Source organism: Grus americana, chromosome 2 (assembly GCF_028858705.1).
Source record: "Grus americana isolate bGruAme1 chromosome 2, bGruAme1.mat, whole genome shotgun sequence".
Classification (NCBI taxonomy): domain Eukaryota; kingdom Metazoa; phylum Chordata; class Aves; order Gruiformes; family Gruidae; genus Grus; species Grus americana.
The window spans coordinates 145,890,353-145,909,564 of NC_072853.1; the positions used below are offsets into that span (position 1 = coordinate 145,890,353).

At 36.7% G+C, this 19,212-nt stretch overlaps 1 protein-coding gene across 4 annotated transcripts in view; it reads right to left on the bottom strand.

The window, feature by feature from the left end:
- Positions 1–19,212, bottom strand: part of ITGA8 (integrin subunit alpha 8) — a 111,189-nt gene that overhangs the window by 41,416 nt on the left and 50,561 nt on the right. For all 4 annotated transcript variants that reach the window (XM_054816426.1, XM_054816427.1, XM_054816425.1 and 1 more), the window contains 7 exons: positions 17,170–17,225; positions 16,668–16,822; positions 15,413–15,550; positions 14,851–14,918; positions 13,732–13,879; positions 8,112–8,204; positions 2,401–2,480 (listed from right to left, as the gene is read on the bottom strand). In XM_054816426.1, coding sequence (XP_054672401.1) covers positions 2,401–2,480; positions 8,112–8,204; positions 13,732–13,879; positions 14,851–14,918; positions 15,413–15,550; positions 16,668–16,822; positions 17,170–17,225 — 738 coding nt within the window. The remainder of the gene's footprint in view (positions 1–2,400; positions 2,481–8,111; positions 8,205–13,731; positions 13,880–14,850; positions 14,919–15,412; positions 15,551–16,667; positions 16,823–17,169; positions 17,226–19,212) is intronic.

Consider the following 19,212-nt stretch of genomic DNA (forward strand, 5'->3'; position numbering starts at 1 on the left):
AAAAGGCCATTCCTATGACTATAGCTCATTCATGTAAAGAAAGGTTTGCAGGTTCAAATTCATGAAGATAGTGAAGATAAATAATTACAGTCTTAAAATTTATTTAATTATGGGATTAACAATACTAAGTTTGGAGGTTTTTTCCAAGTAAGTGTGGAAGTACTTCCTTGTTTCATGGAGACTAAGTTTCTATTGCTGTCACAGTTTACTGTTATCACATCTGGGTAGCATCAGTCAAATGGAAACATTCAGAGGAGGCCAGCATTCCCAGTGACTGACTCCTGAGGAGTAAAGGGCAATACTGCTTTGATCCAGGCTTTCTGGTTACAGATTGCTAAAATTAGGAGCAGCTCTAATTTGTTTGTAAACTAATACAGATTCCCCTCATTTGAAGTTTTGATGTAATGCTCCATAGCCATTGCTTTGAGTACAAAAATTGCCTAAAGTATAAAAATGACTATACCACTAATGTGTTAGAATAAGCTGCTGTCCAGTTTGTATAATGGTAATACTTTCCATAGAGTTAAAATACAGATTTTGATCATATATATTTGGTATTCAAATCTTGTTTGTGCTTTATGGTATTTTGTAGAGACGAAAATAGTTTAAATAAAAGTGCCACAACATCTACCTCTCTAAGGGGTATATAATTGCCTAGCAAAATCCACATCAGAAAAGGAATCAGATTTCAAGACACTACTCAGCCTCTTGCTTATTTCCTACAAGTAAGGAACTTCAGTCTTGCAAACCAAAACATTTAATTTCCACTTGATGTTTTGGAGTAAATTAAGCTTTCTCTTTTGAATAACTCAGACCAGGACAGAAATTCAGATGTGCTCTTTGCTTCCCTTTCCTTCCAGTTCCATAATTTCCTCTTTCTGCCTTATGGACTTCTGTTTCCTTTTTCTTTTAAGACTGTTTTACCTGTTCACTAAGTATATAGAAATGCACAAACTGTAGTGCTGCTTGATAAGGAATGCATAAAGCAGTGAGTTTTAACTGTAGCGTACATTCCCTATGCAAGAAGGTTTACTTTTTCTTTTTTTAAAGTAGCTGGATGCTCTTCACCATTTTGATGGTGGATTTGTGGAAACTGTCCTTTTTGGTGGCCCAACAGATTTCCTCCCTTTGCATTTTACTGAGTCACACTCATGGAGGAAGTGTGATATGTTGCTATCTCCTGAAATTCAGACTTGTCACTTTTTCTACAAAAATGACCTACCTTCAACTGTTATTACCTAGAAAGATCTAGCTACCCAAAAAGCTCTGAATCTCCCTGATTTCACAGCATGAAAAGGGTAGTGCCGAGAGCCTCTGATACCCATTTAAAACTGTATTGCTTGCATTAATGACCTGACAGTGAACGGTGTTACAGACAGAGGACCTACAAGCTAGACATTGTATCTTGTATCTCTCTCTGGAGGAGCCCATGCCCAGCTTTGCATGGTCTCCAGCTCTCCAGCCAGACCCCTGGGAGAGGGCTGAGGCCTGACCAGGCACCTCATTGTCTTCTGTGGCATTGCTGTGCCCTTCCCGAGTTTCTACATGTCCTTTCCTTCAGGGGTTACATTCTGAAAACATGACTTAAACATTTAAAATGTCTCAGTTATTTATCATAGTGAACATGATCAAGGCTCTCATTAAAGGCCAGACATTAGCAATTAAGTCTCTGTGTCGGGGCAGGGAGGGCCCCATCAGGAACTCCAGTGTGTATTTAATGAGGACAGATGAAGCAGGAGCCCTGCCACCTACTGAAAAAGTCTCAGGTTTGTTCTTGCTGTTATCCTAACCCAGCTCGTCTTGTGGTTTTTTGTCCCTGTGGAGGAAGTACTGCACAGCATAAAACAGAAGATTCTCCAGCAGTAATATTTCAGCCCCACAAACGTGGAGAAAACTAATGGAAAAATGACAAGGGTTCACCTGCATCAAACTGAAAAGGCTTTCTCTCTTCATGCCAGTAAATCTGTTGAGCAGATTTTAACTGGTCTCCCTCTATTTTCTAAATTGTTGTGAAGAAGTAGCATGTCTTTTTTTTTCTTCAGAGCATGATATGTTTTTAAATACAGAACTTTTTTACAAAGTGATCACTGTTCATTAGTCCTGAAGCAGAGAACTAAGTGCAAATTTGACAAATCTGTGGAAGATCCTTGGACCACTGACCAAAATGAGTTACCCTGAATTTTAACAAAATAAAATCCTCAGAATAACTCTATGACTGATTTTGCTAAAAGCTAACAAGACTCCAACTCCACAAATCCTCCTGAAGAAAGCTACCATAGGAAAGCCTGTGAAATAAATACTGACACTGAAGAGTTAGAGTGACCTTCTTAATATATTAAACTCCAGGTATCAATATGAATTCAGAATTTAAATAACCATACTCATGATAAAACATCTAACCTTTTTATTTGCAGCTCAAAATTGATGCTGAAATCTGCATTTTCAAAATGCTGAACAGAAAATCGAATGCCTGTAGAAAACTGAGAAAGAAAAAAAACAATAGGTTACTAAAAATGGTTTGATCTTTCCTTATCGAGAAAGCAGTACTGTTCAACATTGCATTTCACAGATTTGTATAGGATACTGTTACTTCTTAAAATTAGTATGAAATAATATCATTTAGCTGTTTTCAGGAAAAAATACCATCCTGCCTGTTCATATCACCAGATGGAAAACTTGGCTGGACAGAGGAAAGATCAAGAGGAACAGAGAAGCATACTTCCAAGAACACAGCGGTGGGCCCTTCTTCATCCAGACAGTTTTTGCTTTACTTTACCAAGCCAAAAGAAAGTAATAGCTGTCTGGCACCTCTCATCCCTGCATGCCTTTGTCCAGGTGTCCTGCATGCTTTAGGTGTTGCGGAGCTGACTGTTTTTCTTCTAGAGGCTAAATTAGCAGCAGCTTGATGTTTTAGTTTGATTTGGTTTGAGTTTTTCCATTGTAGCTTCTGGGAGCCATAGTTCAGTTAAGAGGAATACAACTTCAAAGTTACGTTTGCCGTTCAGTTTGCCACAACTTGCAGTGTGAGAGGACAGAAGATACAGGGCAAAACACACAGTTCCCCAAACTGTAGGAGATAAGGGCTTCCACTGTGTCTATGCAGACCTTGCTTCCTCCCTCTGATGATTCCCATTTGCTTTGCAAGAAGGGCATGGAGTAAAGCAGAACAAGTTAATTCCAAAGAGAGAATGGAATTGCAGGGCTAACTAAAGAAGGAATATACAATAGCGTATGGTGGGGTCTCTGTAACCCTCTTGTTGAACATATTTGCAGCCCCAGTATGTAAGTGGCAGGGCAGCAGGGGGATGTGCCATCTGCCCTCCATGTTAATTAATAAAATTGTACTGCAATGTTTAAATTAATTTTTTTAATTGCCTAATTCCAACTGCACCTGTTTTGAATCTGGTAATTTTTCAAATGTCAATTTTGCATTGAGACTGACAGCAAGGTCTATAGCCTGTAATCTTGTACAACTTCTCGTTCGCTTCTACCTCCCCTGCTTTCATTTTTTAAAAAAGGATGGTTACATATAGCTATATTCTCCATGTGGAGAAACAATCTTCCTGAGAAATTCATCAGAAGGCATTAGGAAATGAGGACATCATTCCTTCATCTCTGCCAATATCTGACTAGATTACAGGAGGGGGGAAAAAAAAAAAAAAAAAAGAGTTGTCTGCTTGGCATATTTTCCTTAACATACTTAAGCTAGCATTGTCAGCAACAGAAAAGGAACAAAACAAGGTAGAGTTTTATGTTTGGGGTGTAGATTCAACATGACTGAAGAAGAGCCATTTTCCTCTGTGGGTGTCATTTCAGATGTTTAAGCAATTCCTTTTTCCCAAACATTTTTTTTTTAAATTTTCATTTGATTCTCCTCCTTTCCTCATTTGCAGTGGTGCATCACTGAACCTTAATACATCTCCAGAATGAGACTTAGCCAACGTTTCAATTACTTCTTTCAGTTGTCCTATGCTGACAGCAATATTGTCATCATAAAAGAAATAGCAAGTTCAAATCTTTGAATTCCGACCATTTAAATGTTGTAGTTAAAAATAATTTCTCTTTTTGGAAGTAAAATCAAAAAAAAAGATAATGCTCATTAAAATAAACAAAAGCTGAATAGCTGACTTGGAATAGAGATGTAAGCTATTTTTAAGACCACTTTTTAGAGATGATTTTAACAACTGTATTGATATTTCACTCACCTTTAAAAACAGAACATAATTTTTTTAATCTTTGAGACAAAAAATTCCAAATATTGAATTCAGCATTTCTCTTACTGTTTTTACTAATCAATCTATATAAATTTGTTTCCACTTACAGCGAAATAAAGATTTGACGAACCAAAGATAAAATTTTCCTCAGAGACAGCAGACATGAACAGCAGTTCTGATGATCTATTATACCCCTGAGGCTTAATCCCTTATTTAATACTGAAACACACTCCTACCGTACCAGTCTAATAAACTGCAGATATTGCCTTTGTATGGTCATATGACTTTATTACTGTCAAGTAGCCCTTGACACTGCTACTAATAATGGGGCAAAGATGCTCACATGCCCTTGCTGAAAATCCGCTGAAGCCAAAGGAGTTGAATTTGCTTGAGCTTGTAACTTAGCAATCACTCATCTTCCTTATTTTAGTAGGACATTCATTTTGTCAGAATAGTTTAATTTTATTTAAAATTCTCCAAGTGAAGTTAGTTTCATTAAAATTGCATTATTTGCCACGTTAGTAACATCATGTATCTTTGCAATATATGACATTTCTGCTATTACTGATAAGCTTTAATCTGTTATTATGTTCAACAGGACCTAGGAGAATGCTGGGAGACAGAGGACTAGCTTTTTTTGAAGTGTCTTGCAGTGCATGTGAAAATAAAGCCTCTGTGTTCTTGAAGAATCACCTACCAAGAAATAGGTGAGATCTTCCAAGCCTCCCAGTCTTCTAACCTTTTTTCTACTAATTTCTATTAGCTTCCAAATTTTTCAACCAGAATTTATAAAAAAACCTACATCTCACTTGCTAAGGCCGCTGAACAGGCATTAGGAAGCTTGCCAGCGTGATCCATTTCAGTGTCATAAATAAGTACTTTGAGCACTCTTTGCCAGTCAGATGGTATCACAGACATTTATTTTGCATTCTGGGCCATATCGTGTTGTGATTTTCCTTCCCATTTCTTTTTATCTTCTTTTTTACCTTTTTATCTTTTTTTAACCACAAAGATATTACTAAAAAGATTAAGTAAATTTTGAGGCCAGTAAATGATTTTAAGATTACAGATTTTCAAAAAGTCAGAGAGATACCAATTTTGATGATAACAACACATTTTGAAGATGTGAAGCGTCAGACAAGTCTGTAGCCTGCTGCAGTAATATTCCATGGGTTATATCACAAAATCCTGACATAACCCTCATACTCAGAAGTTGATCTTAAAGAGTTCAAGAATTCTAGGATTTCAGGGTGCTGAAAAGTCATTACAGTGACTCAATAGTTAAGAGTTTTAGCAATGTTTTATTTTGTCCTAACCCTCCCTCCCCACTCCCTCACAACTTCCACGAAGAGTCCCTTTCTGACTGAATATTTTGAGAATAACTGATCTTCTGCCAGAGCAGAATTGTTTTGCAAAACTGGAAATGGATCAGAGCAGCCTTCCGTGATTTATGCAATTTGTACAAAGGGCTGGTATTTTGCTGTTGGAAGTACATTTGCCATCACAAATACATTTGGACTGAAAAAGCTCAAGTCCTTTCACCTTTACTAAGCTTCCAGGAGAGCTGGTTTCAAAGATAAAGTTAGGCTTTAAGCTTTCACTTACTATAATCAAACACTTTTGCCATCTGGCTTGGTAATGCTCTAATTTCATATGCCTTAATTTTCAAGGGTTGGATTCTTTTGTTGTAATCCAGAATATCCTTAAACATGTTATGAGTCCTGCTGTTCTATTCTGCTACTTTTAAGTGTCTCTTTATGAAGTATTTTGCTTAGGAATATTTGGCAACAATGCATTTATGGCAGCCCTAGAGCTGATACTGAAGAAAACCAGGGTTAGTTATGCTGTGAGAATTCATAAGTTGGGTGAGAGTAGCACTGCTTTAGTGACCACCAAATAGCATTATTGATGTATTCATACTGCTGGCTTTTTGGGTCAAGGATGATGTGGAAACAGGGCTTTAGATTCAAAGGGAAGAGTATGAAGTGGTGTAGTCTAATACCTCCACACTCAGACCTTTCCATTGCTGATGTTTATGACAATATGCAAATCACAAAGATTTGCTCCTAGTTTGATATACGTTAGTGTTTCTTGTGTTTAGTCTTCCTCTTCTCTTCCAAACCCATGTCCTTCCCCCTTCACTGCACCCCAATCATCCACAGGATTTGTGTCCACTTTTGTCTGTATCTTGAGAACATAGTTCTGCCATGAGACTGACCAGGAAGCCACTAGGCAGATATCTAAATTTGTTGGCTTTCTGATATGAGAAATTATCTACCTTGACTTGGGATTTAGCTAGTGCTTCAGCCCATCATTGCCTCCCATTCCTCAGAAATGTTTTCAATTACTCTTGCTTTTTAGGAGTTTCATTTAGTACAATAAAACAAAAACTACAAAACCTTTTAGCCCTCTTCTCTATACTCGTTGAGTCCAATATCTTTTCAGTCTGCTGCCTTAGTGCAATGTCCTTCCCAGAAAAGGTTTATAGCACCCCCTTCAGACTTCTTGTTCACAGTAGTTCTACAGAGGAGTATCCTCACCAGGCAGGTTCCTGCTCCCAGTAGGTCCATCACCTGGAGTTAATTTTTCAATGGTTTCTAGCTCCTTGCAATCCCAAAGAGTCTATCTAGGACTGCTCGTGACCATGAAGGCAGATGACTGTATGAGACACCTGGTCTCACATTCACTTTCAAAAGCTCTGACACTGATCTGAAGCTAATGCTATGATTCAAACAAGCTTATTCTAGTGCCAGTCTTCTATCATATGGCCCATTTGGTTCTTTTATAGAGGGTCAGACAGCAAATGCTTCAAGATCATAGGAGGCCAGGAAAACAACCCTCTATAGAGAGTCTGAAGAGTGAAATATTGATCTTCCATAGGACAATCCTTAACTTACTAGGGATTTGGACAATACTAAGGAGAGATTTGCTTTGGTTTCTTTGCAAAGCCCCAGGCCCAATATGAAATGCAAACAGTGGCAGTTTTCAATTAAAAGCTGTTGTTAATACCTCATGTATGTTCATGCTGATAACTGCTTCATTTTTATTAGGACAGCTTTTTTTCTAGGTATAAAAGCTTTGATTATTTGGTTTTAGTTAAATATTCATAGCATTGATGAACTTATGAGCAGCGCTAGAAGTCCTCTGCAAGGGCATCCATGGCTGAACATTTCTGGGTTCAACACTTCTGGGCATGCCCTGAACTGTTTTGTCATGAAACAGGGACAAGTGATGACAACTGTGGAATGGGTAGCACTTTTTTTATCTCCAAACCTGTTTAATCCTTATCTGCTGTCCATCACCAGTCATTATTCAGTTCCACTTTTGTCTAAAAACAATGCTACGAATGTTTCATCTAATGCGTACTATGATTTATGAATAGCTGTCTTAGGAAAATGTTCAGAATGACATTAATAACTTGAAAGAAAACTTGGGTCCAACCACATTTTCATGGATATAAATCATGATATAAACTGATAAGACAACCCTTATGCACTCGAGATGAGAATCAGGCTGAAGAAGCTGTCATTTACTAAACATATCTTAAATAGAAAGAATAATAAAAGGGAGAAATAAACAGATCACATTACGGACTTGGATTCTCTTCTCATTATACTAGTGCAACTTCTGTGACAAATTGAGTCACTCATTTTCTTTGGAGTAAGTGAAATAAAATACAGACTCTAGCATCATTAATCTTCTAGAACAAGAAATTTTTAGGTTTTTTTAGAAGCACAGTTCTGCCTCTTATTACACCAACAATTTCCTGTCCAAGTAAATAATCTGGTTTAGGTGTTGCTTATTGGGACACATTCTGCTAATTGAATAGTTTTCCATTTGCTCCCCTTTAAAATTCAATTAGATAAAAATGAGGAAATGCATCTGGTTTTCCCTTACGTTTGCACCAGCCACCATGGGGTTCCCAAGATCACAAACCACCATTCTAGTTTCATTTTCCATCTTGTAATCACAGCTCAATACACGCAGTGCCTGTAACAAAAGGACACCAATATGGAGGTCAGAGATCACAGTGAAATGTATCCAGTTGGGAAAATGATGCCTTTTTGACTGTGACATTTCTTTTCATTGCAGACACCTGCTCAGTGCACTATCAACACATTTAATTGCTTATTGTCAGACAACAGGGGAAAACTGATGCTGGGGAAAAACAAACAGTAAAGTTTCCCAGTACCCTAAGACCCATGATGAGATCACTCTATTTCTAGTTTTAACATACTGTTTTGTTGTTGTGAATCACTCCTACAGCCATAATGACTCAACTGAGAAAAAAAGAGCAGGCAAAACTGAGTGAGGAGAATAGGCCTCACACTAATTGCAATAGTTGTATTATTATCCATCACTAGAAGTCTCTGTAGTGAAATTCTGGCATTGGCAGAACTTTATTATGGACCAAGTCTAGAACTTCATTTTCCAACCTATGGTAAAGTACTTAGAACATTAAATACTTTAAAAACATAATCTGTTAGCTGTGTTTATAATTTAGCAACAAAGAAAATAGATTTTCACATTATCAGAAATTAAGGTGTTTGTTGTTTATGGCAATAAGTAATTTAACTTTTTCCAGCAACTATTTTTCAAAGTGCAGTTTGTACTTAACATTTCTCAGGCAGTTTTAGTGGATAACTTGGAGAATTCACTAATATAATATCCCTCTACAGCTCTTAATGCAAAATGTTTTCTTTTTTCTTTCAGCCCTTTATAGTCTTTATTACTAGTTGTATCATCTGTATACAAAACAGACTGTATAAAGAGAGGGACAGTTATAGAAGCAGTTAGGAGATACAGGGTAGGACAAAGCAACAAAATGGGTTTTTTTCCCTGTTTTCCTCTCTGGCATACTCAATAAAAGAAAATAATTCCATATACATGCAGAAGTAAACCAGCTTTGTTAAAGCAGGATGCAGCTAGTTGTTGCTGTAAGGCTCTCCCACTACCTTTCATCTCATTTGTGACCTTCACAGATTAAGCAATACGTGCAAGGTCATGCTCTTTATGTAAAAACACCTGGGAAATCTCCAGACCACTGACTACCAATTCATTCCTATCTGTAAAAGACAGTATGGACGTGCTGATCTTATCATTTCCTGAGATTAAAAGAAAATATAGGGCATGTCCTAAAATGAGCCCATGTGAAGCATGTCCTCAGTACACACCTCATCCTATACTGACACTTCTACGATTTGCTAGGAGGAAACAAAGTTTGTTACATAGCATGACCAGTGCAGTAACAGCCTTTCTAAGTCTCTCTAAGGTCAGGAGAAGGGGATTTTTACACACTTTCCAGCTGGTTAATTAGAGGTGGGAAGCAACAGATAGAAGAAAAGAGGGTATAAACACAGTTGAAACCAAACTTCTCTGGAAAACAGTTCATTTTAGCTTGATGTGTGGGTTTATAGTTTTATTTTTGCTTTGGGTGTGTGTGAAATTGAGGTCTAAATGTTAGAAAATAAATACTCATCTATATGTGATACTTTGCAGTTTCTTTATCAATGCTGTACCATAAACCAGCACAGAGTAAATCAGCACTTATCACACATTTTTTGTCCCTCAAAGGCTGAGCAAATAGAGTAGTTTGAGTAGGTTTTCTGCAATTTGGAAGCTATGCTCTTAGACTGAAAATGATTAGTGGCACAGAATTTATATGACCACCATCACAAAAGCTAATTTGTGCAGCATAAAGATGTGACAAAGGGTCAGCTGTCATAGAATTTCTTCAATACTGAGATTTATTCCCTTTGTTTTTTCACTGATCACCTTTTCGAGGTGATTAAGTGCAAAACAGGAAAATTAAAACCAGGAAGGAATCAAGCAAGAGCAGAAACTGATATACCTACTATTGTCAGTATCATTGAGTTCATATGTAGCTCAGCCAGATGGAAGATTTTGCCACAAACCCCTTCTACCTGCCACTGGTAGCAATTTATATTTTCATAGCAACACATGGTCTTTTGGCAGTCCTGAGCAGAAGCAAAACCCCAACAATTAACACATGTGCTCCCAGGGTGCATTTTAACTAGAAAATGATTGGATGCTTTCAGTAGTCCAGGCAGCCTACAAACTTGAAACTCCTGCTGGTGGTCTTAGCGATGAATTACTAATTGATGCCAGAATAGTTAAGCACAACAGGCTGCAGAGTAGAACAGCTCTGCTCTTTCCTTGATCAATCTTCCAGTCTTATTTTCTGCTCTTTTGATAAGGTCGCACAGTCTATGTACAATACGCTAGAGAATCAGGCCTGAGATAACAAGATAATGACAAGTGAGGCAGGTCAAACATTGTATTCCACAAAGCTGAAAGGAAGAGGTAGAAGGCAAGTGAATTTTCAGTTGACTTTAACACTTTCTGAGTGTAATTCAAATGATATAGAATAACCCAATAAATTGTTCCAAAAAAATCCGGTTGGACAGGAAGCACTGAAGGGACATATTTGTTTCTCTGTTAGACAGACTAAATCCAGAGTAACCCCATAATAAAGTAGCCTAATATCCTCTATGAGTATAGTTACTTTGATATGATGGCAGCATAATAGAATGATTTGATTCTAAAGACTTTTCAGTTCCATCAGAAATGTATCAAGTGATTTTTTCAGCTCGTTACATTTCATTTATTCTGCTCTCAGTCTACCTGTTTTGTTGGCTCTGAGGTGAGTATTATCTCTGCCTGAATATAAGGAATTCTGCAGTTTGGAGAAAAACAGCTACACAGAGGACCATAAACATGGATACATCAAAGTATCAATGAAATCCTTAGATGCAGAGCTTTAAGAGCATGATTACAATAGACTCTACCACAAATCCACCTGTCTGCTGAAATTACTCTATATTAAATCAAGTACATTTCAGGAGCTGTCACAGATGACCCATTGGCAGGGTGTGCTGCAAACAGAAGAATAAGAAGTGAGATCTTGATAGCAAAATGTTAATTTTAATCTATGGTCCATGCCTCAAAGTACCCACAGACTGAGACACCTTTATTCCTTATACTCCAGTGTTTACTGCATACCACTGATAATTTCTTCTGTGTTCTTGTCAACTGGTTCAAATTAACATATTTTTAAAGCCCTATAGTTTGAATTAATTGAGTCTCTCTTTAATTTATACTCATTTATACTATGATCCATATGAATTTGATCATCCTGGTAACACATGAACCTCTGATACCTAGGATTCTGATCATTCTGGGGAAAAAAACCTGAAAAAACCTACTAATTCTTGCTGTGAGTGGTCAAATTACTTAATTTGTACATTTAGACAGAATGAATTAAATGAGAGAACAGGAAGGATATAAATGAATGTTTGAGTTTAAAAATGTGTCTAAAATTTCTTTTTAAATTTCAAAGATTGTATATTCTTTGTCATGTTCACAGCAGTTTTAGGTGACATATGGCAGTACAGAAAAGCAACGGAATACATCCAAGAGCCATCCTCCACCAGCAGTTAAACGCCAGCAAGTTTTAGCTTTGTCTTTTTGAAGAAAATGACAATATCTGTTTCTTTTCCAAATGCACTTAAAAGTGAGTTTTTTAGTTTATCTAATGGAACCGTAATATCATGAAGACCATAGGTTTTAAAAAATACACATTTACAGTTTAAAAACAATAGAAAGAATGAACTCGCTTTCAGTACCATTTGTAATCCTTCTGAAAACTGTACCTGCAATGCAGAAGGGAAGACACTAAGAATGATGTAGATAGTGGGACTAATGTTTTGATCCTTCTCAGAAAAAACATAATGACATCTCTTTGAATGAAGTAAGTAAGAAAAGTAAGAGAATATGAAATAAATTATATGTTGAAGTGAACTAAGTAAATGTGGGCAAAATGAAGGCAATTTTTCTACAAATCCAGCAGGATTCAGAACTGGAGTTGTCAAAAATGTACTTTATCTTCCACAAAATCTGAAGAAAATGAAAAAAAAAAAGCATTACATTTCCTGGGCTTTTAAAAAAATATTTTTTAAAGAAAAAGAATATTAACACTCTTTCCCAACCTGTTCTAGCTTCTCCTTATTCTTCCAAAGCACCAGAATCTCTCACCTCTTTTTTCCTTCCTTCCTTTCCCGTAAGTCTACCCTGCTGGCACTATAAAATTTAATTTTTCCTAAAGTAATGAAAAGCCCAGAGTGATTTCTGTCCAGTCCAAAAGACAGATATGTGCTAATAAGAGCTGTGAGTTTTGGAATAAGTGCCTCCCCTGACATCCTTGGTAATGGCCAAAAGAACAGCCAAAGATTCTCAAAGAGCAACAAAGGAAAAATTTAACCAGGTGTAGTATATTAAAGAGAAGTTAAGTTTTGTGGATCACAGTTCGAAAAAACAGAGGCTATGCTAAGACAACAAAAGGAATAGACAATAGAAAGAGGCTGGTGTCTTTGCTTATTTGTTTTGTGTACAAATATATGTACAAATAAAGTGAGGTTGCAGAGAATTTTCATATTCTCATCTTTGGTGACATCATTAATTCTTGTCATTTTTTTCAAACTGGGTTAAAAGGCCATTAATAAAGACACTGATAGAAGGAGAATAAGGAAATACCTTGTAAGTTACTTTCAACTTCCTTAAAAACATTTGCCTTTTGAAAAGAAATAAACTTGCTTTCTCCCACTTTCACCCTTGAGGCCCTTCTGAACATTCCAGGGACCGACAGAAAAAAGCAAGCTCATGTTGCAACAGCTTGGGAGATTTATGTGCAGATGAGCCGATTCAGGCTTGCTATCCAACAGAGAATACATGAACACTCTGCTTGTTTGCAAGATAGTGTTTCATCTTTGCCCTTAAAAAACAAACAGACCCAAAAAGGAAACACTTTATGTTCAGTACAGCTCAGCAGGACTTCAGTCAACATTAGTCCTTCTGTGAACAGTGGCACATTTTATATTATAACTGCTTTTTTGGCCTATCCATAAGATAAAATAATTGACTAGAAGGGAAATCAACTTTGCTAAGTTTATACTCCAGTTAACGTCCAACTATTCCAGATATCAGAGACTGGGATACCCTTAATAATGGTAAAACATTGGTGTGCTGGGAGCACAAGACAGAGGTGTTCAAGTGTCTGGGGTTCGGGAGGGCTCATTAATTCTGACTGAGAGCTGGTACCACCATGGGATCCAGGGTTGGAAGCACTCAGGGGATTCTGCACTATCATTCCGTGCTACTGGTAGGGTTTACTGGTTCAAAATCTGAATGATGTGAATACCTCTAGCCCTAGGAGAAACGTGACAGTATTTGTGTGGTTATTTAATTTATAACTAAATTAATATCAAGGAGCTGGATCTGAGCTGGCTCTGAACAGAATAGTCCTGACCTTCCCATCTTCTAGTGACATGGCTACTCTTTAGCCTGGACTGTGTGAGCACAGGTAGCTGAGTCTTCATGCAATCTCCCCTCCTAAGAGGCACCTCTTTACTTGCTGCTTTCAGCTGGTATAGCCTATGTAGGTTAACATTGTTCTTAGTTCTTCTGCTTTATTAGCACTAATATTTTGATTTTCATTTACCTTGTTGTTGCGTTCAACCCCCGTGTAATCTGCTTCAGGTGGAATCTTTATATGTAGCTCAGCTTCATAGGCTCCTTCCCCATCATTCCTTGGATTTATTATGAGCATGACACAGTTTTCTTCTCCAATTATGAGCTGATCTTTATCTCTATATAGAACATACTACTTGTCAGGTGTTAAAACATGCATGAATAAACGTATGAATAAAGCAGGACACTTTGCTCTCATAGCATCTGTTCAGGAAAATATTCTGTGAACACACAATAAAACATTTTCCATAAAAAGTGACCCCATGGAAAAGTATGCCAGCATTTGAGTAGGAAAGAGGCCAAGAGAAAACACCACCATGGGCAATCAAAGTGGACTACTGCAGAATTTGAAAGTTAGTGGTATAAAATTTCACAGCCTGCCGACTTTCTAACCAGAAAGAAGTATCTAGTGGAGAAATTACTTGCCACAGGGGTCCCATCAGCATTGTTTTCTGGAGGGCACAAAGGTGGTGGGATTCCAGCTTTCCCCTTATGCCCATTGTAAAATGAAGAATGGCAGATGATCTCCTGAGAGCTGCAACGGCACTGTGCCCTTTCCTTTCACAGCTACGTGCTTTGATGGCACAGAGTCAGATAACTGTCAGAGGCTGCCCACTTATCCTGCTTGGCATACTTCTCCCTCCATAGGAGGAATTGTTGCCATGTTTTGAAATTCTTCTGAGATTCATTTACTTCATTGAATACTGAGTTGAGGAGAACTGTGCCCCAAGTTAAGTCACTGGCACACTGAAATAAACAAAATTAAAATCTCCTTTGAACAGCAATTTGTTATGTCTCCTGGCATTCAGAGAACTAGAATCACTTCTGACAAACACTTACAAACTGTATTTTCTATGATAGCCATTAACCATCACGAATGTGTCTGACAAAGATACATTTTCAAGTGTATATTTCTCTATTTCTTGGTTTTCTAGATGAAATGGATGTGCAAATTAAAATCTGGAAATCAGGTACGAACGAGTAGCTATAACAAACAACAGAACTGCGTTCCATATATTTCGTTCTGTTAAAGCAGGTAGAAGTATCTGGATTTTGTTATATACAGCATCATTTATTTTATTTAACTTACGGCACAGCAGAAAGCTGCAAGTCAGGAATGCACAAGTTGTCCTCCCCGCAGTCAACCAGAATGTAAGCCTACGTTGTTGTAAAATAAAAAAAAATATAATACAGTTAGTACATGCTTCAAAGTCCAAATCACTTCATTAAATATCCCTAACCCAAATGTCTTAAATATAACTAAACAAAATGTCTTAAATATCACTAGTACTGCCCTGGTGAATTAATCTCTTTCTCCTTTCTGTAAGTTTCTTTCCACATGAGTACTGCTGGATACTATTTAGACTGTCAACTCTGTCCTTAGCAGAACAATATCATTTTTCAGGCCCTTTCCCACAGCAACTTGGCTTACATATTCTAGAATGCAATCAAAACTATAAACGCAATAAAGTTTTGGAAATGCTTTAAAGGCCTGCCTGATTCTATATTTATATTCAATTTACATTTTGAACGAATTAAATCCTTGTTGTGTAATCTCTGGGCATGAAATTCTGTTTTAAGGAAGATGACACACAGTGTTTGTAAATGCTTTCACGTTCATATACAGAAAATGTGGCATGCAAAATTCATACCTGTTCTGTTACGGAGCTTTTCTGGTAATAGTTCAGTATCGGCTTCACAGTCAAGATATCTCCAAAATTGGATTCATCCAAACTATAATTCAAGTTTATATTGATGGGAGATAATTTATCTCGAAATTCTGTCTCATCCTGTGAGTGACAATCACATAATAAAAAACAATGGTTTAATGTAATTATTTCAGATTAACAGATTCAGACTTCAGTCTTTATTGAAGGTAAAGGTTCTTTGACAGCTACTGACCAAATTCTGGCTGTATATAATGTCATTAGGAAAGCAAAGTGACTCATCAGTAACTAGAATGCCCAGAACGCATTGCCTTTGCAGCCCCACATCTGGAAGAAGCTGGCTGAGCTGAGTAGACTCAGAATTTTCTCAAAGCATTAGCCTAAAACGAAGTTGTTTAAAAGAGACACACAGAACTAACTCCTATCAGCTGCCGTTCTCCTTCCTTTCGGAATGGAGTGAGGGCACGTGTAGATTTGTGAAGGTAATATTGTTGGTTTGTTCCATAACAAAGAATTGATATGGATTAGCAATGGTAAAACTCCACCACCTTTATTGCCTAGATACTTCCTTACATATTGCTTGAGACACCTCCATTTCACCTCCTGCTGCATTTCTAGGAACAGCCTTGGAAGCTGCTTCAATTGCTTGAGGTAATTCCAGCTGCAAGTGAGTAACCAATGACCCTTTCTCCTTCATAACTTCAGTTCCATAGGTTTAATTTTTCTAAAAATGTTTTAAAATATCCTAAAAATATTTTTTAAATATATGAATTTTAGGCCAATATTGCTGGTGACACTCCTTTAAAATATCTGTTGGAACTGAATTGGCATGACATTTAACGTGTTTAGTTGATTATCCCACTGTGAATACTATAGGGAGAACAATCTTGCATTTGTGTATCAGGAGATGCAGTATTTAATCAGAATTTCCAGAAAAGCACAAAATGAGTGTATTTGTACATAGAGCAACTGTACACTCTTCTTCAAAGGAAGTCTTTCTTTTATACTGACATTGACAAAAGATGAGACAAAGATCTACATAGAAAAGTTTTGCCCAGGTAGAAGAATGTTCTGGACACCCGGATGGCACTTTTCTTAACTCACATTTCTGTAATTTTGGCATCTAAGAACAATGGAAACTCTTCTTCTTTTTCCAGTGGCTCCTTTTTTTATTGTTATCTTTAAATCCCTGATACTACTCAAATGATGATGACAGTCCAAAATATTTGAAACAACTTACTCTGAGATAAACAAGAAAGTCCTGGCAATGGAGCTGTTTCTGTCTTTCTATCACAATGGAGAAGTAATGATGTGACTGATGGTAATCAAAGAAGAGGGTCCTCTTAACAGCTCCTTTCTGTTTCAATGAATCTAATTGCAATTCACCTTTCAGCACTAAAGGATACAAGTAAATCAAATATTTATTTATTTCACATGGAAAGAAAAAACAGTAAACAATTCGTTATGAATTATATATACTTCCATCAGAAGTCCTGTACATGTATGATCTGTAAATGAAGTTTCAACAGAACATTCTCCAACAGGGTACATTCTTGGTTTTATTTGGAAAATGGCTTAAACTGAATTTAAAATCCTTCAAGTGAATAATACAAGCTTTGTGTTATATCTCTATATATAGATATAGAGAATCTCACTCCTATCATCTTTCAAGGTGTAAGAAAAAAATGCATCTGAAATTGAGTGGGCCGGAGTAAATTATAGGAATATAAAATATTTCTTACCTATCTCATCTGAAATACTTTGACCTTCAAAATCTGCGCAGACTCTTACAGTAAAGCTACATATAAAAAAGAAGCAGCAATTATTAGCAGAAAGAGAGCTGGCCTGGGAATCAGCAGTTCCCAAGTCATATCTTTTAAGTTTTCCTTTCCTTTTCTTAAAAAGATGTTCACTGAGATCTGTATTTAGCTACCTAAAATATTGCCTAACCAAGTTAGCAAGTCTCCTAGGCTTCACTAATAATCAAAGAAGACAGGGTCTGAATGTCTTCCTGGGAAAGATATGGAGTAGAATCTCTGTTCCTACTAATTCTTGAGACAGCCTACAGAGACCACCCTTCTAATACTACTGGCAAAGTTGGGTTCCTTATGTTGTGCTTCAGCAAACCACCTTTGTACGAGGCTGTCTGCAGAAGTCCTTTCTGGTTCATTATAGTCAAATAAGAAAAATCCTTGAGCATAGAGTCAACACCCAAGCTGTTTTCCAACGAATCAAAAAACACTGGGTGATTTCTATTGGCATTACTATAAGACTTCCATGATTTCAAGAGGCTATAATTCATTCCAGAGATACCAAATGAACTGTTCAATTTTTGTTGCACGAGACTAATCAGAATGTATTGTATTTAATTTGCTAAGTTTTGCAGAAGTTGGCAGGTGCATGACCTAAATCAAAGCTTAGAGAAACTAGTTATTCATGTTCATTATTTAGTATGCTAATGCAACACATTCTACACAATGCAACACATTATAAGTTAATTGGTTTTCATTTGCCTGTTCATAGTCTATAGCAAGTTTTTTTGAGCCTAGCAATATTCACATTACAATTATAACTATATTATACAAACATCATCTCAGCCATAATTAGTTATTTCTGATAATAAACATTTATTTCCACTTCTCTGTAAGACAGGCAGTAAATTTGCAGTTATACTCAACAACTGACAGAAGCCTTTTATAGTTTTATTGGCTGATACCTTCTAACAAGACTTATTATAAAAATTAATTAAAACCCCCCTAAAATTATAAATGCTTATCAAAAAGTTTCACTTTGTAAGGAACATATGCAAGTTTTATAAATATTTAACTGAATCACATTTTAAAAAAGCTTTTGCAAATTACTCTGGATGCCTAGGGAAACAGTTATAATGACACTTGTTGATGTTATTAGCAGGGTGTACTTCCCTGATGAGTGACAAAACAAGAAATCTGGAAAGACGGTCTTGATGTTTGATTTCTGCTGTCACACTCCACAAGGACTTAATTCTCCACCACACCATTATTCCCAAAGAAGTCCCATATAATGTAAGAAAATTACTCAGGTGAAAGATTTGGGATTTCCTAAAACTTGCAAGCATCCCTGGTTACCAATCATTCTTACAGAATATTTTCATGGGTTCAGAAAATGGTTTGTTTGTATACGGAAGATTCAGCTAAACATGGATTGTAGCTCAGCATTGGAAGATGTGAAATCAGCTTGGATTAAATAAAAACATACTTGAATTAGCCATTGTTCTTAATCTCCTCACTACTGTTACACTATATACTAACTTCTCCACGCAGTGAATTCAAAACCAGTAACATAACCTTTAAAATAACCTGTAATCACATTCTAATTGCGTGTTTGCTTCCTCTGACAAATGCAATGAAACTGTGCCACATCTGGGATTCATGTAACTCTCATGACCTTATTAAACACTTTCCTCTTGGGCAAAAAAAAATTGCCTTATGCCATTAAACTCCACTTAACTGTAGCCTTCAAATGACATTACGAGTGTTGATTCATGTTCCATGCAGAAATTGCAAATTCAGTCATATTCCTACTTCTTTATAATTATGAGTTAACAGATGAAGAACCGATTATTTCCTAATATATAAGGACAAGAACAACACAAATGAGAAAAGCTTGTGTAATAGCATAAATGCAATTTAGACATCAGGCTTCACAGGCCAGTCTCACATGTCATAGCATAAGAGTGTATTTTCTCAAATGTAAACTTATAAACTGCCATCATGTATTAAACTCAGTGATCTTGCTTTGGAGGT